The sequence below is a fragment of the Parathielavia appendiculata genome, assembly GCF_033297405.1.
Source record: "Parathielavia appendiculata strain CBS 731.68 unplaced genomic scaffold N657scaffold_2, whole genome shotgun sequence".
Classification (NCBI taxonomy): domain Eukaryota; kingdom Fungi; phylum Ascomycota; class Sordariomycetes; order Sordariales; family Chaetomiaceae; genus Parathielavia; species Parathielavia appendiculata.
Window position 1 is genome coordinate 3,359,825 of NW_026944221.1, and position 22,104 is coordinate 3,381,928.

General features: G+C 56.6%; 9 protein-coding genes across 9 annotated transcripts; 4 read left to right on the top strand and 5 right to left on the bottom strand.

Annotated features, from left to right (window-relative positions):
* Positions 1-293: 293 nt before the first annotated feature.
* N657DRAFT_661881 (zf-DHHC-domain-containing protein) lies at positions 294-2,493 on the bottom strand. Its single transcript, XM_062795114.1, has 2 exons — positions 2,218-2,493; positions 294-2,156 (listed from the first exon to the last, which is right to left on the bottom strand). Exons 1-2 carry the CDS (start codon positions 2,420-2,422, stop codon positions 439-441), a joined length of 1,923 nt encoding a protein of 640 aa, XP_062651649.1. The 5' UTR covers positions 2,423-2,493; the 3' UTR covers positions 294-438.
* A 188-nt stretch (positions 2,494-2,681) lies between these two features.
* N657DRAFT_661882 (uncharacterized protein) lies at positions 2,682-4,180 on the bottom strand (the record flags this gene model as incomplete). Its single annotated transcript, XM_062795115.1, has 8 exons — positions 2,682-2,830; positions 2,944-3,101; positions 3,171-3,240; positions 3,301-3,491; positions 3,583-3,682; positions 3,716-3,877; positions 3,915-3,961; positions 4,016-4,180. The coding sequence occupies 8 exons, from the start codon at positions 4,178-4,180 to the stop codon at positions 2,815-2,817; spliced, it is 909 nt and encodes a 302-aa protein (XP_062651650.1). The 3' UTR covers positions 2,682-2,814.
* Positions 4,181-5,490: 1,310 nt separating this feature from the next.
* Positions 5,491-7,088, top strand: N657DRAFT_641941 (UBC-like protein). Its single transcript, XM_062792242.1, has 2 exons — positions 5,491-5,912; positions 6,002-7,088. Exons 1-2 carry the CDS (start codon positions 5,855-5,857, stop codon positions 6,835-6,837), a joined length of 894 nt encoding a protein of 297 aa, XP_062651651.1. The 5' UTR covers positions 5,491-5,854; the 3' UTR covers positions 6,838-7,088.
* A 27-nt stretch (positions 7,089-7,115) lies between these two features.
* On the bottom strand, positions 7,116-10,547 carry N657DRAFT_641942 (uncharacterized protein). Its single transcript, XM_062792243.1, has 7 exons — positions 10,093-10,547; positions 9,720-10,038; positions 9,493-9,672; positions 9,286-9,443; positions 8,239-9,236; positions 7,990-8,192; positions 7,116-7,926 (listed from the first exon to the last, which is right to left on the bottom strand). Exons 1-7 carry the CDS (start codon positions 10,252-10,254, stop codon positions 7,367-7,369), a joined length of 2,580 nt encoding a protein of 859 aa, XP_062651652.1. The 5' UTR covers positions 10,255-10,547; the 3' UTR covers positions 7,116-7,366.
* A 223-nt stretch (positions 10,548-10,770) lies between these two features.
* N657DRAFT_566650 (ribosomal protein L36e) lies at positions 10,771-11,466 on the top strand (the record flags this gene model as incomplete). The annotated part of the gene is made up of 5 exons (XM_062788441.1): positions 10,771-10,815; positions 10,941-10,958; positions 11,089-11,189; positions 11,256-11,337; positions 11,389-11,466. 5 exons carry the CDS (start codon positions 10,771-10,773, stop codon positions 11,464-11,466), a joined length of 324 nt encoding a protein of 107 aa, XP_062651653.1.
* A 1,248-nt stretch (positions 11,467-12,714) lies between these two features.
* N657DRAFT_678420 (uncharacterized protein) lies at positions 12,715-15,949 on the top strand (the record flags this gene model as incomplete). Its single annotated transcript, XM_062796068.1, has 2 exons — positions 12,715-15,687; positions 15,755-15,949. 2 exons carry the CDS (start codon positions 12,715-12,717, stop codon positions 15,947-15,949), a joined length of 3,168 nt encoding a protein of 1,055 aa, XP_062651654.1.
* A 223-nt stretch (positions 15,950-16,172) lies between these two features.
* On the bottom strand, positions 16,173-18,336 carry N657DRAFT_612998 (uncharacterized protein). Its single transcript, XM_062790402.1, has 2 exons — positions 17,151-18,336; positions 16,173-17,078 (listed from the first exon to the last, which is right to left on the bottom strand). The coding sequence occupies exons 1-2, from the start codon at positions 17,849-17,851 to the stop codon at positions 16,565-16,567; spliced, it is 1,215 nt and encodes a 404-aa protein (XP_062651655.1). The 5' UTR covers positions 17,852-18,336; the 3' UTR covers positions 16,173-16,564.
* Positions 18,337-18,699: 363 nt separating this feature from the next.
* On the top strand, positions 18,700-19,323 carry N657DRAFT_641945 (N-acetyltransferase 5). Its single transcript, XM_062792244.1, has one exon. It carries the CDS (start codon positions 18,852-18,854, stop codon positions 19,251-19,253), a length of 402 nt encoding a protein of 133 aa, XP_062651656.1. The 5' UTR covers positions 18,700-18,851; the 3' UTR covers positions 19,254-19,323.
* Positions 19,324-20,079: 756 nt separating this feature from the next.
* N657DRAFT_565225 (2-nitropropane dioxygenase) lies at positions 20,080-21,325 on the bottom strand (the record flags this gene model as incomplete). The annotated part of the gene is made up of 2 exons (XM_062788343.1): positions 20,080-20,799; positions 20,951-21,325. The coding sequence occupies 2 exons, from the start codon at positions 21,323-21,325 to the stop codon at positions 20,080-20,082; spliced, it is 1,095 nt and encodes a 364-aa protein (XP_062651657.1).
* Positions 21,326-22,104: the final 779 nt, after the last annotated feature.

Sequence of the window (22,104 nt, forward strand, 5' to 3'; positions counted from 1 at the left end):
CTTCAGCAAAACATCGCGTAACCTCCTGCTGCTATCACCACCCACCGAGTCAGGGAGCAACAGGGCGGGAGGAGAGAATGGGGTGGACAGATGATGATAAGGGACTCGATAAAGACGAGGGCGATAGTTGACGACCTTTATGACACCGCACCAAGGGGGTTAGACAAAACAAGCAGCCTCGGTACAGTATGTTACCCGACGTGGCACATGGTTTAGAGATTTCGGGCGATGCTGAGATGACTCGGAGAGATGCTCGCTGCACTAGGCAACGCACAACTGCTCATGCCGAATATATCCAACTGACTCATCTATTCAGCATCCGATTATTCCTACAAATATGCAAAACACATACACCGCCAGATTGCTTCTAGGAACTCTTGCCAAAGAGAAAGCCACAAAAATCCAAGACGCTAAATAGACTATTACAACATCCTATATCTAGTCAACCCCATCATTATCACTACCATTATCACTCCCAAAGGAGCCACTACCCGCACCGCTCCCAACGCCAGTCGACCCAGACCCAGCGCCAGGGGAAACAGCCCCCCTCAACAATCCACGCACTCCGCCTGGATGATTCCCCCTCCCCCAGCGCCCGTTGGTAACCACATCCAGCGGTCTCCTTTCCACCTCAGCCCGCTGCTGTGGCAGCTCTTGCCGCTGCTTACCCCCCGTCTCATCCGCCCCATCCTCCTCCTCCTCCTCCTCCTCTTCGTCGTAATCGTCGCGGTCAATGGCGTCCAGTTCGTCCTCGATCGTCCGCCCCGACGGGCTGAGCCTCCTCAGAGAGACCGCGTCGGAGGCGTCGTCACCGTAGAGATTCGGATCGCGGCCCAGAATGCGGTCTGCTTTGCTTGGTGTTCTGCGGCCTGGGAGGTTCGGTGACGGAAGGGGTGAAAGGGTATTCGTCTTGTTATTGGTGGTGAGGTATGTGCTTGGAGTGTATCGCCCAATGTATTGCGGCTGTCGTGACTGTTGTTGTTGTTGTTGTTGTTGTTGTGGAGGGTAGAGGTAATGCCTCCCGGCTCCTCCCTGCGCACCATGACCCGCAACCTCCTCCACGCCATCCTCCTCCTCCTCCTCCTGCCCACCCCACCCCGCCGCCCTCTCCCGCTCTGCCTGCTGCCACCGCTCCTTCGCCAGCCGCTCCCTCGCATCCAGCCACTTGGGATTCGGTTCCCAGCTCCATCCATCGCCCGTGGTATTGCACACGGGCACGGCCCACAGCCACGGGTTGGGACCAAACAGATGCAGCAGATTCCGCCTGGGTCCCAAGTCGAACGCATTAGGCAGCTTGGTCGAGTCTTGCTCGTCGAGGTACTCCTCGTAGCGCTTGCGGGCGCGGTAGCGTTCCATCTCGTCATACGTAAAACGGCGCGAGCCGGCCTGCAGCTGCGGACCGACAGCGGGGTCGTGGTGCGGCAAGTGCGGCAGCGGCTCCGGGCGTAGTTCCTCGCCTTCCTCCGGGCGCGTGACGCCTGGGATGGCGTTCTGCGCCATGTCGAGCAGCTGCTGGCCGTAGCGAGGCAGCGGCACGCCCTGGCCCGGCGTGTGCTGGTTGATGTAGGTCTGGTGCATGCTGCGGCGGAGCGGCGAGAGGTAGCGTGTCTTTTCGAGGCACTCGATGGTCGTCTGCCCTCGCGCGGCCAGGTAGATGTGCCAGCCGCAAAAGGCGCCGATGACCAGGCCGATAATCCCGGAGATGACGCACAGCATAATGTAATTTACGGGCATGAGGTCCTCTACGTAGGTGCTGTTGGCGACGAAGAGCTCCTCCCAGACCCAGGAGCCCGACGCGGCGAAGCAGTACAGGCAGAAGAGGGTGGTGTAGATGAGGAAGAGCAGAAAGGCCTTGTGGTTGCGCAGGCCTACGCAAGTGGCCAGCCAGGGGCAGTGGTGGTCCATCTTGAGCACGCAGCGGCGGCACGTGGAGCAGTGGTGGGCGCGGTCGGGCTTGCGGGCCTGGCACTTCTTGCAGAAGCGCATCTCACCGTTGGACTTGACGGTGAAGGATGTGGCCGTCGGCGCGGCGTGGGTCGGGAGCGTGCTGTAGCCATTATCGTTGGTCGTACTGCCGGGAGGGGTGAAGACGGCCGTGGTGTAACACCAGTTGAGCAGGAGATAGAAGGTGATGCCGGCCGCGGCAGCAGGCTTGCCTATCAAGGGATAACGTTAGCCGAGTGGAAAGAAAACAAGGAGTAGGCGTACGATCCATACCATGCCACGGCACCTTCGAGGGGCTGGAGCAGAGCGTCGCCAGCACAAAGACGGCCCAGGTGGTCAGGCCGTAGACGAAGGCGAGGGGGAAGTACTTGGCGCAGGCCCAGCACGAGCGCTCGAGCTTTCGGGCCCAGCGGCGGGCGGACGGCATGTTGGAAGGGCCGGAGGGATCGGAGGAGAAATCGGAAGAAGCAGCATCCATCTGTCGGCTGCAGGCAGCACTCCGTGTTTGGATAGTGGCTGGTTATCGATCCATCGTCGGGGGAGTCGAATACAGGGTGTTGGAGTGTTGGGTTCAGGAAGCGGACGAGGTTTCAACAGAAATACCGACCAGTCGGGTCTCGACAGGGATGCTGCGCCTCGCCCGCAGTCAGCCTCAACTTTGGCCAATGGCAGCAGCACGGTAGAAATTGTCCCTGCTTCCGCGACCCACTCGCCGATCCCTTTGCACACGAAACCCCTGAAAGCGCGTGTCACATTCGCCAAGGACACAGACAAGGCCGAGCACAAGTTCCAGAGGAAGGAAGGTATTCTACACTATGGTTTTCTAGCGACGGTTTCGCTTCAGGAAGATAGCCATTCCTTTCACCGACCTCAGGACGCGAAGGCTCTGTTTGCTCTACCAGTCATACTCCCCCGGGTCCGGTCAGTCTCACCGTCCTCCCGGCCCCAGCCCTGGCCCTGCTCCTCCCTGACTCCCTCTTGCGCTGCTCCATGGCCCACCTGCCCTGCTCCGTGCCGAACCACTCGCGAGACTGGTTGGGCTCTTCGTACTTCTCAATGCCGTCGTCGTTCTTCTCGGTCGTGTCCACAAGGCCCGCCGTCAGCTGGTCGAGGAACTGGCGGTAGCCGTTGGTCTCGCTTAGGTTGCAGCGCACGCCCTACGACTTGGCGTGAGCCGTGCTGGCCGCCGTGCTGTCGAACCACTTGCAGCAGCGTGGGCACTTCACCCTGACCAGCCCGGCATGCTGCGCCGAGAGAAGGTGGGCGCGGATGCCTGCTACGCTCGGGAACGACTTGCTGTCGCGCTGTCAGTATGTGTATGTGCATGCTAGGGGGGAAGGAAAGCGGAATACTCACGGGTAGCGGTTGTGACGGCACTTGTACTTCTTGATATACGCGACAAAGTACTCTGCCGGATCCCATCGCGGGTTTTGAGGGTTGTGTGGCGGCCACGCAGTGTCTTTCGTCTGGGCCGGCCGCTGGAGGGCCTCTTGCGTCTCGCGGCTGGGGCGCAGTGCGGGAGGGGCATCTGGGAAGAGGTTTATGTTCTGACTCCAGGGAGAAGCAGCCGCCTTTCCTCTGCTGTCATTAGGCCCGCCGATAGAAAGCTCGGCTAGCCTGCTTCCGAGCTCCAGGAACTCGTTCTCTTTTAATGGCAAAAGTGACCGGATTCGGGCGCACAGTGTTCTCGGCTTTCGGGCGGAGAGATGAGAGGCTGCGAGTACCGCTCGCTACATTCCTGACGTGGGAGAGAAACGGCGTGAAGTTCTACGGCCCTTGTCGGGTGGGCGCCGTTTCTGCCAGGCTGAGGGTGGCGACTGAGCTGTCGTCGGGTAGGTTCGGATGGAGACGCTGCAACTCCCTCGCAAACGCGAGCTTCTCCTCGCGACGGGCGACATAGTCGTCGTTCTTGATCCGCTTGCAGCGGTTTGCTCTTGATGTGGGCGGTCAAGCCCTGGGCGGTGACAGACCGCTCATTGCATCCTGGACAGTCAAGGTTCTGCTTGGCTGCGTGGATCTTGAGTAAAGGTCAGTCTCCGTTGCTGACCCAAAAGTCAATGGGCAGGCCTACCTCTTTGTGATGACGATGTTCGGCCTCTGGAGTGCGGAAGGGCTCCATGCAGAGGGAGCAGTGGTAGTGGCGCTTGCCTTCATTTCGCTGTTTCTGCCAATGCGCCGCGAGGGCATCCCTACTGCCCATCTCAAGCTTGCATTCTCTGCAGGTAAGGGCTACCATCTTTATCAGTAGCGTGTGTCAGAATCCAACTGGGAGTGCTGAACGGTTGGTAGAGGTGATGAGGTGGTAGGCAGGACCTCGACTCCTCGAATTTGCGGGATGCTCGGAAAGGAAGAGGAATTGGAATCGTTTTGACTTCCGATTACCATTTTGCAGTCACATTAGATTTGAAGATTCAAACCAACTTCAATTCATAATCCAAGTTTATGTCTTGGCGAGTACCTAGCTCAGTTACCTGGTATCTTATAAGGCAGGAGAGAGCGGCCTCGGTCACGTTGTGAACCCATCAAGGTAGGTACAGATACGGTAGCTGTCGGCAAGAGCCGGTCCCATGACCTGGACAGCTTGAGGTTAACTTTGATTACCATGCACCACTGAAGGGACGGCGTGAGAACGAAACTAATAAGGTGCCTTAGAGACAAGACGCAAAGATTGTGACGGGCACCACCCAACGTCTGGTCAGCTCGCACATACAAGATCGATATTGCTACAACGAGATCAAGAGCTAGATGACAGGAATGGGCGTGCAACCAGACCTTAAGTACTGGAGCAGAGGCCTATGCGTAAGCATGACCATAGACGTATGATCAGACCCCATGACATATGCATGACCGCAAGCATATGACATAACCATGAGAACAGGAACGGGGAATCCCGTGACAAAGATCGTGTTATGAAGGATACCAGTATAAGGTGGGAAGTTATAAAGATTCTCCTGGTATTCCGATCAAATAAACCATGCCTGATTGACAGGATATAATATACGCTTACCAATACTGCGAGTTCGTCGGTCATGATGATCTTCTATATGCCGTATGCGACTTGAACTTTGGTTATTGCCTTACTCCTGAGATTCTGAAATGAAGGCTAAACATGGCTGAGTCAGGAGAGTTTTTAAATCCGAAGAATGCGGCTATCTAGTTCATTCTCTCCCCCGACTTCCACGGTCAGCAAGAACGGAGAACGTTGAGGGCCCTAGTAGTGCGTAAGGTTGCTACAGGGAAGCTATGCCAAGTTAAGCAGTATAAGATACCTACCACCTACTTAGTAAGTGGATAACGACAGTATATAGAAGCTAGTATTAGACTGCGCTGTGTAGTAGTAACTTGTCTAGGCCGCTCACCTTTGAAGTTGGGAACCTTGATGGCTCCTGTGGTGGATCCCTGAGCTGCTGCCGCTCTTCGACGCCAGACTCCACTTCGCCTCCACGTCGGACCCGCCCGGAACAAGTACTGTAAGTTACAATTTCTTGAAAGAGCCCTTCATCTATTCATCCGTGCTCTAGAGCGCAGCTCACCAAGTAGGGATGGATTTGTTGGCTCGCAAATCTCACAGACTCCCATGACTATATTAGAGAATGAAACGGATATTTGTCATTGATTGGTCAGTACTGTTGTGGCACGGGCGATATCCTGATGCGATATGGGAAGTTGCTGAAGTGGCATCAGCAGCATCGGATCTTGTTGCAACTTGTCCGTATGCTCCAACCAATAAGGTACCTTTCAATCCGTCATCACGCCGCGCTCCCAAACCATCCTAGTTCTCAACAGCTTAGCATGGCAACTAACGACTTCGTCTAGCTTCTTAAAAATAGCTCCCAGTTTACAATATACTCTCAGCGCCCAACAGAGCTACCTTACCAACGTCGTCGCAAAAGTTACCACCCTCGCCGCAATGGCAGCAGCCAGCCCTCCCAAATTCAACTCCAAATCCCCCACCCTCCGCCGCATCCGTAAGCCTTCGTCTCCCTCCTGTTCCAAACCACATCACCACATCACCCCCAGCCAAACAAGTCTGACCGACCATTCTCCCTGTCTTTAGTCCGCGAAGCCCACGAACTAACCACCTCCCCCTCCCCGGATTATCATGCGGTCCCGCTCGAAACAGACCTCTTCGAATGGCACTTCACCCTGCGCGGCCCGCCCAAATCCGCCTTCGAGTCGGGCATCTACCACGGCCGCATCGTTCTGCCGCCCAGCTACCCGCTTCGTCCGCCATCCTTCCGCTTCACGACGCCCTCGGGCCGCTTCGAGACCAACCGCGAGATCTGCCTCAGCATCTCCGGCCACCACGAGGAGACCTGGCAGCCCGCCTGGGGCATCCGCACGGCGCTGGTGGCGTTGCGGACCTTCATGGAGACGGACGTCAAGGGTCAACTGGGCGGGCTGGAGGCGCCAGAAGAGGTGAGGCGGAGGTTGGCTGGGGAGAGTCGGGGGTGGAGGTGTGGGGTCTGTTGTGGCGGGAAGACCAACGCCGAGATTCTGAGGGAGTGTGAGGAACGGGCAAGGGAAATGGGTGGTGAAGGCGCGGCCGGAGAGGAGGTCAAGGTGCCCGAGGAGTTGAAGATGGGGTGGAGGGATGAGATGGAAGGGAAAAAGAAGGAGGAGGAGGCAGCAGATGGGGAGAGTGATCGGTTGGCGGAGGGGTTTGTGCAGACTGCGCCGTTGGCAGCATCGTCGTCAAGTGGGACAGGCCAGCAGACGGCGGGAGGGAGCATAGTGCCGCCACTCCCGCCGAGCCAGCTTCCGGTAACAGCTGGTCCCGCGCTGCAGCACGCCCAGCGGAGGGCAGACGAGGTGTCGGTGTGGCTAGACAGGTTGATTGTTGCCGTGGCTGTCTTGCTAGCCGCCGTAGTTGCCAAAGTCATGCTGGCATGAGTGTTCTCCCCGGGTGGTATATTCAACCAAGGCAGGTTTCGTTCGGGCATAGCGGTACTATTTGGACGGAGTTGAGGCGTTGCATAGACCATTGGATGCCTACCGGAGCTACTTGTAACATTCCGCTATCAAGTAACCTCACAGCAACACCTGTTGGCATAGATGGTACATTGTATTATACAAGTACATGAGCATCGGCCTACAAGGCAATACAGAATTCGAGAGCAGACCCAGAGAGCTCAATAAAGGGATATTTCCAAGCCGCTCGACGACATAACCGGCGCGACTCCAAGCATGACTTTTAGAGAACACGTACTTGGACTCTATACGCATCAGCTGACTCGGTGGCAGATACCCCAGGTAAATAACCGACCAGCACTGGAACGTGAGCGAGCTTGATGCTCATGGACACAATCACAACAACAACACCACAATTTGCCAGAAGACAATGTGGTAGCGACGAAATCGACTGTGAAACCCTCTAACTTCCCCAACGCTACTCAACCCCCGATCGCCCAGCCCTACCAGCTCATGTCCCTTCCTCCCCGCGGGGCACCGGATACGCCCTAATCTCCCTAATCACCTCCCTAGTCCTGACATTATCCTCAAAGCTAGCCCTGACCAGATCCACCACCTCCTCGGCCGTAAAGTACAGACTCAGCTCCCCCTCGAGCCACAAGAACCTCACATCCCTCAAGTTACTCTGCAGGACCTCACTAAGGTACTTCAACCGTAACCAGTTCCCCGCGAACTGCGCCGTCAGGGGGACCTCGCCCTCTTCACTTCCTTCCCGCTGCTGCTGCTGCTGCTGCGGAAACAACCTGCTCGGTAGGAACAACTCGTCCAGCTGCTCTTCGACCGACGCGATCAGTTCGGCAATGTGGTACGCCTCGTCCTGGCCAATGGACGGCAGGTCCATGACGTCGCTGATCATCTTGGCCGCAACGGCGTCGACGAGGGAACCGACGGCCTGTTGCCAGACAGAGCGGGCAAGGATACTCTCCCAGGCGGTGGCGAGCGAGCGCACGTGAGATGTGGCCGCCGAGACGGATGACGTCGTGTCAGACTGGTGTATGAGGTTTTGTGAACCTGCATGAAGTATGGTTAGGAAGGGTGTGTTTAAGGGGTTACATTGGGGGCGGGGGAGCTTACCACCGAGGAGGTCACGCAGGACGGTCTTTTGGATGGCTAGCTCGTTGGTGTAGGCGCGGTTGGCGAAGCTTTGGAGGCATTTGATGTCGTTGTCAAGGCGGAGCATGGCTTGGGCTCGCGTACTGATGTCGTCGCGGGTTTTCCAAGCAGCGGAGAAGTCTGCTAGCCGCTCGGCGAGGTAGCAAGAGTCGTTGTAGAGGTACCTGGCTGCTTAGTGTGGGTTTAGCGTGTGGATGGGACTCGACATACATGTTGCCGCCGATTCCGGGAGAGTAGTAATGGGGTGAAACGGCCCTAAACATGGCCAAGGCAAGCGTGGGAAGACTGAACAATCCCGCTGCCTGGGCTGCGACTGGGCTGTTCGCGTAGGCGTCCCGAGTTAACGCCGCGCCATCCTCGACGACGGCGAAGATCAATTCCAGAATTGGCTCCGGCAAAGTAGATATGCTGTATGACTCTTTCAGAACCAGCTCCCTAGTTTCTGGCTCGGATCGTGTCGCCGTGTGGTGCCTTCCAGGGGCTTCAATTTCACCAGTGTTGCCGTCTTCACCCCAGCCCCATGCTTCCGTTGGGTCATCTTCATCCTCAGGTTTGCTCTTTTGAGGCTGCTCCTTCGGCTCGTCCTTGTGCTCCTCCGCAGTGGCTTCCTCCTCACCCCAGCCCCACGCATCGGTGCCGTCATCGTCGTCCTGTGATGCTTGTTCTGCGGCACCATTCGTTGCCTCTTCAGGGCCCGTCTGCTCCCCATCATCCCACGCGTCCCAGCCACCATCGTCGGCAGAAGTCATGGCACCGGTGGCAACCAGCTGTTTGCCCTCCGACTTTGAGACCATCTGCTTTTCGACCTTCTCTACCCGCTTTGGTGCGCCAAGGCCTTGTGAGAGCTTGGTCCGTACGGAATCCAGCGCTGCTTCCCTACATTTCGAAAGCCAGATTTTCGGAGCGTTCACCGTCCATTCTTGGAAACTGCCAAGATTAGTGAAGCCAAGGTCCTTTAACCTGGCGCAGAAGTATCTGGCAGCCTTGACGACATCTTGAAACTCGTCCATATCTTGAAGTGACGATGGGACGGCTGAATCAAGCCAGACACTTGTGACAATATGTATCGTCTGGGGTAGAAGGGTGGTGGAAATGGTTTCGACGAGATCCGGAGGCAGCCGTTGAACCAAGAAAGCAAAGGTCTGCTCGAGATCTCTAAATAGAACGTGGACTGACTTGTCTGCCGAACCCCGAAGTTCTAGAGTGCTCTGGCCCCAGAGTTAAAAATGGTCGCTTAGGCAAAGATGGTGTACTCACATCTTCAATGTGAATCCCTGGTATAATCTCCTTGGTGATGTCAATCCTGGGGAGAATGATGGCTTGGTTGATGTCTTGCCAGAGTTGGGTTGTCCGCTGGTCGACCTCTTTGAATGCCTTCAAGCCCACCACTGCATCCCTGAGGCTCATAGGCTCGTCTAAAAACGTCAGAGAGTGTCTACAAGCAATTAGGGTCGTCATACCCACCTTTCTGATCGCTACTTATGGATAACCTCTGGTTATCAATGTCGATTTTGATGAGCGAATTCCACACATGGTCAAAGACATCATGCACATCCGACTTGAGCTCGAATGCCCTTATGTCGAGTAGCTTGATAGCACGACAGGATCGGTTCACTCCAATGGCATCGATTTGCTTCCATGATTCTGAGACGTTAGCAGCACCAGTCAGGGCCATGGGCGCATTTGCTCACTTTCAAGCAGATGGAGGGCATCTAAGATGCGGCGTTCATCGCGGGCCTGCTCAACTTCGTCCAGTGTACGGTTCACTTTCCTAATACCCTTGAGCGCCTCCTGGACTTGGGCGTTGTAGTTCAGCTCGCGGATGAGAAAGTCGGCCTTGGCTTCGATCTCTCCTATTGTGCGCCCTGGCACGGCAGGAGCCTCGGACGCCTTTACAATCTCAGCCGCAAGTGCTTTGGAGCGGAGAATGTCGTCCTGGACTGACTGCGCATTCGCTTGCCATGTTCGCACGTCGTCGGCCGTCTCCTCGTTGATCGCGTGTATCTCGGCCTGTGCAGGACATGGATCAGCTGAGGCCGAACCCCGATGGACATGGGCTTATACATGAAGCTTCGCCTTGGCGTCCGCGAGTGCCTTGATTGCTGTCGGTAGGGATTCGGCGTCGAGTGGGAGTGACGAAACATTCTCTTCCGGGAACGAGCCCTGGATTGTGAAATCAACAAGCGCTTGCGCCATCTGCGCCGTTGGTAAATCTGTACTGGACATGGCGAGTGTGGTGGGCGACTCGTTCGCGATTGGGCTCAAATACGGTGAATTGCAAGCAATGCGCCGAGTCGAGGCCACTTGGCGCTCCTCAAGTTTGTTGTTCGTGTTCGAACTGCTGTTGCTCGGCTGTTGCCAGATAGTGCTGCCCAAAAATCCTGCAACTGATAGCGGCGTTCAAAAGATTGCCGTGGGTAAGATGACCGTTTGGTACGCGATTGCACGAGGATCACTCGGTCAGTTTGTCCGCTCTCCAGGCTGTTACGGTACGAAGCTGTCTCCAATTGGATGTTCATGGTGATATCAAAGCTCCTCGCCTGGCTTCACATGGCCTTGAACCCTGTCCTGACTCCCGATTCCCGAACTGCTTTAGAGACCCACAGCAAGTCAGCTGCTCGCAGCTGGCGAAGTGCCCCACTGTTTGCGAACTTTTGCCCTGCCCACAAAATCGAAGCCCCAATTTCTTCCTGTTTCCGCTCAACGTCAACAACGAGAACCAGCACGGCATCACCAGTCACAATGGCCGCCTCCAAGAACGAGACTCCCCGCAGCGGGCTGGCTACCGTATGTCTTCACCGATTCCCTCGCCAAGCGCCTGAAACTACGCGATGATTGCGGGCTGGCAATTGCGCTGCCCGGAGCGTTGCATGGTTCGATAATCGGAAAAATGCTAACTCGTGTCTTCGCAGGGTCTCAACAAGGGCCACGTAAGATAAGCCTTTTTGTCTCACCTCGTGGAGGATCTCCGCACTTGCTTCATCCTCTCGGGGATATATCGAAGCATATCCGCGGATGATGGACTCTGGCTGACTTACGTCTGCTCTTTTCCCAATACAGAAAACCACTGCCCGTGTTAGCAAGCCGCGCGTGAGCCGCACCAAGGGCCACCTCAGCAAGCGCACCGCTTTCGTCCGCGAACTTGTCAAGGAGGTTGCCGGGTACGTTTTCCCCTACTTACAGCTGCCCGTTGGGTGGATCGGACGGGCTCTGACAGATACTACCAGCCTTGCTCCCTATGAGCGCCGCATCATCGAACTGCTCCGCAACAGCAAGGACAAGCGCGCGCGCAAGCTCGCCAAGAAGAAGGTGAGAAGGACCGATTGTGCTTTTCTGAAGGTCTGTCTAACAAAATCGCAGCTGGGCACCTTTGGCCGTGCCAAGGCCAAGGTCGAGGACATGAACCGTGTCATCGCCGAGTCTCGCCGTGCCCACTAAGCGCCCTTTCGCTTCTTGGTGACTGCATAAGGTAGACGTCGAGGGCCCTGATGACGGATTCTGAGGAGGATGAACAGTACCGAAGCGCACTGCTCTCCCGAGTATAGTCTCCAGCTTTGGCCCGTGAAGGGCCAGCTATTCTAGCCAGAATCGACCTCGCGTTGCCTTGTGATGAATTCATGGTCTGTTACCCATGTTTGACCCATACAACGTGTGCCCTCGTCCGTTATGAAGCCAAGATGAATCAGGGTGAGAACCCCGTCGCGATCCGGAATCTGTCCCGTTGATGAACTGTAGGGTCCCTGCTGGTGTGGCCGCTTGCTTGGCGCGTATGGAGTTTGCCCCACCATTTGAAGGTATCACAATGTCTCGTGCTCTATAAACGGTCCGAGAAGTCAAAAAGGGAGCAGTTTGTTGTGGCAGAAGTGACCCGTTAGTTTGCGTTTAACTGCCAGTACTACAATCTTGCCCGAAGATCTGTAGCAAATTTGAGCCGAGGACATTCATCAATCTCATCACCACGTTCCATCGTCCCTCTCAAATCCACAGCCCCGCAACATCGCCGAACCCAACACGTCCTCTGTCCGCCTCCCAGACAAATCAGCTGGGAGCAATCAATCAGTTATACCGCCATTGTTGGGTGTCAGCCCTGTAGCCAAGCAGCTACACGGTAGGCGACTGTTTGCTGGCAGCCTGCATTTGCCAATCCGGTGAGTATGTCAGCATCACCGTCTGCAGTTAGCTCGACGTGCCCCGCCCCTTCCACTCCGACCATCACCACGTCAATTCGGTGGGACAAGGAGCTTGCGCTTGGAGCACAACTCAGGTTCCAGCTTTGCTGTCTCAGCGTTCAAGTCGTGGAAGTCACAACCGCCCCTTTGACTGTCTGGCGTATTTTCATATCCTCCCTTCTACCTTGCCTTTTCCCAATGAACATCGCACCTTGCACCTCCCTAGCTCCCAGGGCAAGATGCCTTCCTCCAGCCGGGCATCACGGATGATGCTGCTGTTCTGCGTCACTGCAGCACTCGTAGCTGTTGCCGCAGCACAGCGCACTTGGCAACAGACGTGGGAGTGTAGGTATGCCGCCTACATATAAGAGAGACCTACTCTCACTCTTGTCTCGTATTGTCCGTCACAGGCAGATAGACCCCTTCACTGTTGAGCATCTCGCTAACCCCCAACAACCAACGCTAACAATACTCCAGTCACTTCCACCTCCTCTTGCAAACGGAGATCAGCCACAACATGACCGCCCACCAGAAACCGCGGTTCCGCAAGGTCCAGAGCTTCCGCACCGACTATGCCCCAACCACCATCACCCAGTACGAGTCGGAGAGAAGCGGCATGCAGGTCATCGTGGCCGACCGCAAGGGTCCCAAGGTCTACGGTTACTTCACCCTAGCCACCGAGATCTTCGACGACTCCGGTGCTCCTCACACCCTGGAGCATCTGGTTTTCATGGGTTCCAAAAGCTACCGGTACAAGGGGCTTCTCGACAAGCTGGCCGGCCGGGCGTATTCAAACACCAACGCGTGGACTGCCGTCGATCACACTGCCTACACGCTGGAGACCGCCGGCTGGGATGGCTTCGCCCAGATCCTGCCCGTCTATCTCGAGCACGTTGTCCTCCCCATCCTCACTGACGATGCCTGTCTGACCGAGGTCCACCACATCGACGGCGAGGGCAACGATGCCGGCGTCGTCTACTCTGAGATGCAGGCCCTTCAGTATAGCAGCAATGAGCTCATGGACCTCCGCGCTCGCCGACTGCTCTATCCGGAGAACGTTGGCTTCCGATATGAGACTGGTGGTATGATGGAAGCACTCCGAGTCTTGACCCCGCAGAAGATTAGAGAGTTTCACAAGGCCATGTATCAGCCCCAGAACTTGGCCATCATCATCATTGGCGAGGCCGAACACGAGGGCCTTCTGAGACTCCTCGATAACTTCGAAGAGAGCATCAAGGACGATGTTCCGCCCCCCAACCCCAACTTCAAACGCCCATTCGTCGACTCCGCCCAGCCGCCGCCCCTGGAGAAGACCATCGTCGAGACGGTCGAGTTTCCCGAAGAAGACGAGTCAACGGGCGAAATCGTGGTGGCCTTCTTTGGCCCCAGCTGCATCGACCAAATCCAAGCGACCGCTGTGAATATCATCATGACATACCTTTGCGGATCATCTGTCTCAGTCATTGAAAATGTCATGGTCGAGAAGGAGCAGCTGGCGAGCTCTGTCTCGTACTGGTGGGACAGCAGGCCCAACTCGGTCATCTGGTTTCAGCCCACGGGTGTTGCCACCGAGAAGCTGGCATTCGTTGAACAGCGTCTCATATCTCTTCTCAAGGAGGTCGCGTCGAAGCCTCTCGACATGGATTACGTGAAGGAGTGTATACAACGAGAGAGGCGCCAAGTGAAGCTCCAATCCGAAAGCTCTGAGGGGTTCTATGCCAACAACATTATCACCGACTATCTCTTTGGGAAGCGAGACGGCACTACGCTGAGAGACCTTGAGACACTGCAGGAGTACGACGTCCTGGAGGGCTGGAACGAAGAGCAGTGGAGGGAATTTCTGAAGAAATGGATCTCGGATGCCCACCACATATCCATTCTGGGAAAGCCATCAATGGAACTTGCTAACACCCTCAAGGCGAATGAGGAGGCGCGTGTGGCCAAGCGGAGGGAGGAACTTGGAAAGGAAGGCCTTGAGCGACTGAGGGAGAGGCTGGAGAATGCGAAGAAGAACAATGACAAGCCGATTCCGCCCGAAGTGCTGGATCAGTGGCCCGTCCCTGGCACGTCTTCTATTCACTTCATCGAGTCGGCCACCGCAAGGTCTGGCAAGGCACGGAGCCTGGGCGTCCAGGACAACTCCGCACAGAAAATCATCGACGCCGCACCCAAGGGTATGCCCCTTTTTCTGCAGTTCGAGGATGTCCCCACCGGTTTCGTCCATCTCACTGTTCACGTGGGCATGTCGCAGACTCCCGTGAAGTACAAGCCGCTGTTACCCATCTTCGCCGAAATCTTCTTCAACTCCCCGGTGACGAGGGACGGCCAACGCCTTGAGTTTGAGGAGGTGGTCAAGCAGCTCGAAAAGGACACCATCAGCTATCACATCAGCTCTTCATCTCGGCTGGGAGATTATGAAGGCGTGGCCATCCAGTTCCAGGTTGACCGCGACAAGTACTCCACTATCGTCAGCTGGCTGCGTACTCTGATGTTCGACATCATCTTCGATCCCGTCCGGATCAAGGCTGCCACCGTCAAGGCGCTTGCAGATATCCCCGAGGCGAAGCGGGATGGACGTGCCATGGCGCAAGAGGTCGACATGGCTATACATTTCAAACCTGAATCTTACCTCGCGGCTAAGCGGACCCTGGTCAAGGCCGTCTATCTGCGCCGTCTCAAGAAGCTTTTGGAGAAGGATCCTGATACCGTGCTCTCATGGTTCGAGGAACTCAGCAAGAGCCTCTTCACATTTGACAACATGCGTGTGCTTGTGACGGCAGATGTTGGCAAGCTTGACAACCCCGTGGCCGCGTGGGATACCCTCACCAAGACCCCAGGCCTCGACCCATCCAAGGACGTCCTGCCCATCACCAAGCTTTCCTCGATGCTGAATCCCGAGGGCCAGTCTCCCGGCTCTTTCGGCAGCGTCGTCATTCCCATGACAACCCTCGACAGCTCCTATAGCGTGAGCACCGCCGCCGGTCTCAAATCCTACTCGGACCCACGCCTGCCGGCATACCTGGTTGCACTCGGCTACCTCGAGGCGGTCGAGGGCCCCCTCTGGAACGCCGTCCGTGGCAACGGCCTCGCCTACGGCGTGTCCTTCTCGCGCGAAGTCGACGGCGGTTACATCCAATTTCGGGTCTACCGCTCGCCCGACGCCAGCAAGGCCATCGAGGCCAGCCGCGCCACGGTCGCTAAGCTCGCCTCGGGTGAGGTGCCCCTGGACAGGCACCTGGTCGAGGTCGCTGTCAGCGGCGTCGTGTTTGCTGCCGCCGACGAGCAGGCGACCATGTCGGCGGCGGCGCAGCAGAACTATGTCATTGGCGTGGTGCGCGGATTGGAGCCCGGGTGGAATCGCAAGATACTCGCGCGCGTCAGGGAGGTGACTGAGGATGAGGTTCGCGCCGTCATGAGCGAGGTCATCTTGCCTGTGTTTGAGCCGGGGAAGAGCAATGTGGTTGTGACGTGCGCGCCGATTATGGAGGAGGTGAGTTAGCTCTTGTGCGGGAGTGCTAGGTGTAGGGAACAGAAGGCTGACAATTTGGTTGTTGCAGAACATTGTCAAGACACTTGCTGCTGCGGGATACAAGACCCAGGTCCAGACGCTGTCGCATTTCTCGGACGACTATGGGTTGAAGGCGGACGAGGAGGACGGTGAAGAAGAGGAGGACGATGACGAGGAAGATGATGAGGAGGAGGAGGAGGATGATGAGTCGGGCATGCATGACTCTGATGAGGATATGGACTGAAGATGAATAGACCTGGTCGGCCGAATGCGTGCGCCGATAGAGATAGCATAAGATCTTGTGATGAGTTGCCACGGCGGCCTCAATATGACAGGAATTCGCTGAGCCTCAGTTTACCCGTAGTTGGCCCCTTCTTCTGCCTTTAATTGTGCGCGTGTTGGACAGACGGGAGGTGAGAATCAACCGGCTGATAGCAAGTGACTGTCTACGACTTCAACAATGGCTAGTTCCGTACCATATGCAGTCTCATTCCTCATCTATCTTCAAAAAGAGCGCCGTGATGCTCGATGCAAGGTTCGAGTGCCGCAGCTCTATGCCAGTCAACCAACAAATCGACATTACCTCGTCCCGGTTGATATAACGGTCACTGCTAGTATCCGTCCCATGACAAGCCCATCCAACCCTTTCAACGCCACCAGTGGTATAGTCTATATCACGCCAGCATCCACCGCCGCACCTACGGTATATGCACCCATCCATCAAGAAATGACACCTAGCAAAAGAGAGCACCCGTCTGCCTCACCACCACCTCGAAACGACTCCTTCACCACGTCTACCCCCCAAGCAACCCTACACCCCGCCATCTCCAGCCTTTGCCACAGCAGGCAAGTACACGCGCTACGCCTGGGCCGACTCGGCCCCGGAAAGTTGGACCAACCTCTCGCGCCACCCTTCGCATACCTTCTCAAACCCGCCCACGACCTCGCCGCACACGTGCGCGCACTCACGCCGGCGGAGCCGCTCGCCCCAGTTGCCCCTTGCCAGCCATCTCTCCCCTTCCTCGCGCAGCTCCTCGTCGCGGCGGAGCTCGGCCACGAGATCGCGCGCCGATTTCAGGCGCCGCGTCGCGGTCGTGGTGGTCTGGCGTGACATGTGCAGCGTGTCCGAGAGGTAGTTTAGGGTGTTGATCAGCTCGGTTGTGGAGGAGTGCAGGCTTGCGAGGGCTTGAAGGGACGGTGTTGATGGACGGGGCATCAGCTCTGCTAGGGAGAGGAGCATGGGTAGGAGAGCGGTGATTGTTTCTTCGGAGGGTGGGGGTACTAGCGGGGAGAGGAGGGGGAAGGTGAGATTGTGCAGTTGGCGGGTTTGGTGGGTTAGGTGGGTTGTTAGGGCCGTGTGGGCGGTTATGAGACTGAGAGGGGGTTAGTCACGGGGGAAAGGGCATTTAGGGGTTGGGGAAGAGAATGAGGATGGGGTAACTGACCGTGTTGCGCCACCTTCAATGCTGGCTTGAGAGCCTAGGTCGCGCAGCCATTCGGTGACGCGCTTGAAGACGCCGTCATTCGGTGAGCCGTTGTTTTCTGTGCCTCGGCGGGCGAGGGATTCGACCTCATCCATTTTCTCGACCAGCTTGGGCGGCATGCCGGGTGATTCTAGGTCTGATTCGCTGCCGTACTCGCTCCCGTCATATTCGCTGCCCTTTCGGCGATGGCTCCGTCCGTTTGGTTTTGGCAAGCCCAGACTCCCCTTGCTGTTATGGCCCTTGGCGGAGCCCGACGGACTCTCCAGGTCCACGCCGCTATCGGGCAGTCCCTCATCGCTCCTCCCTCCACCTCTGACATGACCGTCCTCGGTGGTGTCCTCGAGGTTTATCCCCGGCGTTCTCACCTCTCGGTCTTGTTCGTCCGCGGCGGCCTCATCATAGTCGCCCTCCTCATACCCGTCGTAGTCATCCTCGGCGTCAGAGAATGCACCCGCCAGTTCGTCGGCAAGGTTTCCCAGCCCTCCACCACCTCCTCCGCCTCCGCCAACGCCGGGTATGCCTAGATCCATGGATGAGTCGTTAAGCGAGGAGGCTTTGGACTGGCGGCGGTCTTGTTGCGGCGAGTAGGAGCCGAAGGATGCGGCGGAATTGAAGTCGAGGGAGTGGTGAGGGGAGTGGAGCGGTGTCCGTGGGGAGGACATTGTGATGGCTTGTTTGCCTCTTCGAGGTCGGTGACTTGTTTTCTGTTGGTACTGGTGATGTACCGGCCGTCAAGGTGTTGCGTCAGGTCGTGCCTCTGTCGTCCGGTCGTCTGAATGTAGGTTCCAGTGAAAAACGTCGTGACTTTATCGTGCGTTGCCACGGCTATGCACGCGGTATTGTGCAATGAGTGGTTCGTTGTCGTGGCCCGGAAACAGAGTCGCAAACAAAATGCGAGGGTATATCAGACGCGGTCGTCTATAGTTGGGTGCCTCAACCCAATGGGACTGGATCAGGCGGGCCCGGACAATGCCCAGGGCGGGAAAACTGATGTTAAGGTGACCAGGTGGCAGGTGTCAGAGAACGCTTGTTCCAACGATTTGACCGCGTCTAGCAAAGCACCACTGTCACTAGCGCTGAACGAGTGTTATGTCTGGGGGTTTGTTCGGTCGTCAGGCGGCACTTACTTTCAGAGTCTCTAACCAGTGGTCGCGGGTGCATACAAGCCCAGAGTTCAACCCATTTTCGGGCCCGGCAGTTTGGCCGACAGGAGACGACCAGGGGGATTGAAGGACCGTGCCAAGACAGGGGCCACTCGGACGTTGCACGAAAAGACGTGATGAGGCAGCGGCGGGGCAGAGCGAGCCAATTGTATCAATGCACATAGAAGCTGGCAGCTTAACCCCCAACCCTGACGACACCCTGCCCCGCATCAACCTCAGCGACCGAGAACTGAAGACGAATCTTTCGACAACCCGGACTGCGATGGCCAACTTCCGCCGGTTCAGGCCCGACGACTTGAACAAGTTGTCCAAATGCAACCTCGACCCATTCACCGAAACATATGACCTCGGCTTCTACCTGCAGTACTACGCGAAATGGCCGTCGCTGTTTCAGGTTGCTGAGGACCAGCACGGCAACATCATCGGCTACAGTAGGGCTGACCCGTCGTCTATCATCCGATTCCCGACCGTCTGTGGCTGACCGTGGCTCCCCGCAGTCATGGGAAAGCTCGAGTCGTCGCCCGACGTCTACCGCTTCTCGGAGCACTACCTGCCCTGGCACGCCCATATCACGGCCGTCACCGTGGCCCCCGAAGCCCGCCGCCTCGGCATCGGCAAGCTGCTGACCGAGCAGCTCGAGGTGGCCGCTGACGCCGCTGATGCTTGGTTTGTCGACCTGTTTGTGCGCGTCAGCAACCACAAGGCCATTGCCTTCTACAAGAGCATGGGCTACAGCGTCTTCCGTGTGGTTAAGGACTACTATGGCGAGCATTCGACCGACCCCACCCTTTCGAGCGAGGACGCCTACGACATGCGCAAGCCCATGAAAAGGGACGTCAAGGGGGAACATGTAAGGGAGGATGGCGAGAAGCACGAGGTCGATCCGAGCGATGTGTGGTGAAGAGCATCCAAAAGAACTGCGTCATTGGGACACGGTGAGGGCGAAACATAATTCGCCATACAACGCTTCCTTTTTTCAAACCGCTTTAGGGATTCGCGAACATCTGCACGCCCATGGCGGTTGTGAAGCCCACCAACTCGACGACCGTCTGCCAAGGGCAGTGCCATTTGCTACGTTTTCAAGCGGCACCCGCGCAACATAGCCTAGCATATCGCCCTTAGAGACCTATGCGGTGTGGTTTTTGGGTTGATCACAGTCAAGGCTTAGGTTTTGCCTTGCTCACAGCCAAAGGGGCAAGCCTTGAGCGGCAGCACAGCGATGTTTTGTTTCATACAGGAGGTGTCGTGTGTACACATCTCTCTCAAATATCATTTTGTGCCGGCTGTGGGTCGAACGCCTCTTGTGGGCTCACATCCACACATCGTCGAATGTCCCTAACAAGTGTTGACCGCGACCTTTCCAAGTGGAACAGGGTGACTGAGGACCAGACAGGTACTTTTCTCCGCTTCCGGACTTCCAACTTCCGATCCCTATATCCCATTTGAACCCCTAGTACGGATCGATTGCAAGAGTCCAACTAATGGAGCCATGGAAATCAACACCACCCTCGATTCATTGCCTTAGGAGAGACTCCCTGAATCGGGTTAAGCTACCTATTCAGGTTATGCTTAGGGACATGCTGCTCTCGAGCTGTTGGATAGACTGTATGGGGAAACCCGCGTTGCGTAGGCGACTAGCAGATCCAAGGAGAGCGGGTTAATGATTGGGAAAGATGGCCGAAATCGAAATCAAGAAGCCAGATGGTATCCAAGAATATATTCTTGCTTTACAGCTTGCTTGCCTTGCTGCCACCCAAATATACGTTCGCCAGCTTCAGCATCTCGACAGCCTCGTCCACCATCTCGTCCACAATCTCCCTTGCCGGCTGCACCTTTGTGATGGCCCCTGCCACCTGACCCATGAGATACGGCAAATCAACCTCGTTCCCCTGATCCAAGTCATGCTCAAGCGGAACCACCCCCTTACTACACAGCTCCTGAATCTTGTCGGGCTGCGCATGCCACTTGCGGATATACTCATTCGTTTTCATCCTCAGCGGTCGTCCGCTGATTACCAGCGTCCTTTCGGTGTCATCAAACCGGCAGCTCACCACGGCTTCCTTATGCTCCTCGCTACACCCCGCCTCGACACTGGCCACGAACCTCGTGCCCACCCACACCCCAGCAGCTCCCTGCATCAGCGAGCTCGCCAGGCCCCGCCCATTCGAGATGCCCCCCGCAGCCACCACGATTGCCGTTCGCTCCCCGCCCAACATCTTGGGCCTGTACCTCCTCGCAACATCCACCACTGCCGGAATCAACACACTGTTGGCCACATTTCCCGTGTGGCCTCCGCCCTCACCCCCTTGTGCACACACCATATCCACCCCGAGATCAAGCGCCTTGACAGCATGTCTCGGATGCCCCACCATGTTCATCACGAGCAGTCCGGCATCATGCAACCGCTCAATGACCCTCTTGGGCGGCACGCCCACAGCGCTGACAAACTACCAACGATGTCAGCTGTGAATACTTCCTATTCCGGAAATGTCTAGAAGGGTTTCAGGAGCAAAATGCGTTGTCTCAGGAGCAGGACAGCTCCTGAGACAGCCAAAAAGGGCTAAAAACAGTCCACCAACAAAGGAAATTGTTGCCTACCAACCGCGCACCGGACTCGATGGTGATGTCGATCAACTCGTCGAGCTTGCCGGCCGTGTAGTCGTGGTTGGTCTTGCGGGCGCTGCCGCCGACCTGCGGCAGGGCCAGGTCGATGCCGAATGGCATGTCCGGCGAGAGCAGGTGCGCCTTGAGCTCGGCGATGACTTCACGCAGTTGGGACGGGGTGTACATGAAGCCACCGATCACGCCGAGGCCGCCTGCGTTGGATACCGCGGCGGCAAGGCGACCGGTCGAGGTGCGTGCCATGCCGGCTAGGAGGATGGGGTGGCGGATGTTGAGGAGGGTGGTTAGAGGGGTGGTGATGGGGCCTGTGGGAGACATGGTACTGGCGCTGGTAGGTGCAAGAGGTGACATGATGAAAAGAAAAGCTAAGGACGTGTATGGAGATGATGCGTTGAGGTGCAAGGAGACAAAGACCCGATCGGGATGGTTGGCATCGAGTGACAGAGCGAGCGGGTAGGATTAGCTCAGGAGCTTTATTGCTGGCAATTTCACTATTAGCATGATCACAAGCAGTCCCAAAACATTTCAAAAACCAACAAGTTCCCTTCTGGACCTCGGATTACAGCTCTCACACTTCCCAAGGAGGAAGTCAATCGACAGAACAGTTACCCCGGCCCGCTGAGCTATCCCCGAACCCTGGCACTCGACTGTCCAGAATGCGGGGAAGACAAGGCGCTGGAGAGAGGAGCCGAGGCATCTGCACGTCAACTCGATTTAGCAGTGAGTTTGACACCATATGATCAGAATGCTCTCCTCCTTGGGGCTCGAGCCTATGGCGACTACATGAGTTGAATGGGCGCTTTCAGCGCCCCAACGAGTAGATACGTAGCCATCTTCGATGCTTCAATGATAAAGTAGCCAGAAGAGAATACATTCAATGTCTGACACCCACGTTCTTCCCCTATCCAACACAACCAAACCAGGCATATAATATTCATACAACGTCTGCATGACCACCGGATAACAAAGGGGTGAATCGAACACATAATCGAACGTAATACGTGTTGATTTGCCTTCTCTTTTGCCTCCCCCCCTCATGTTTCCGGGATTGGTGATTCTTCGTAAGAGTCGTCATCATTATCATATCAAGCCATGAGGTTCGTTTCGAGCTGCCAGCTTTCGTGTCTGTA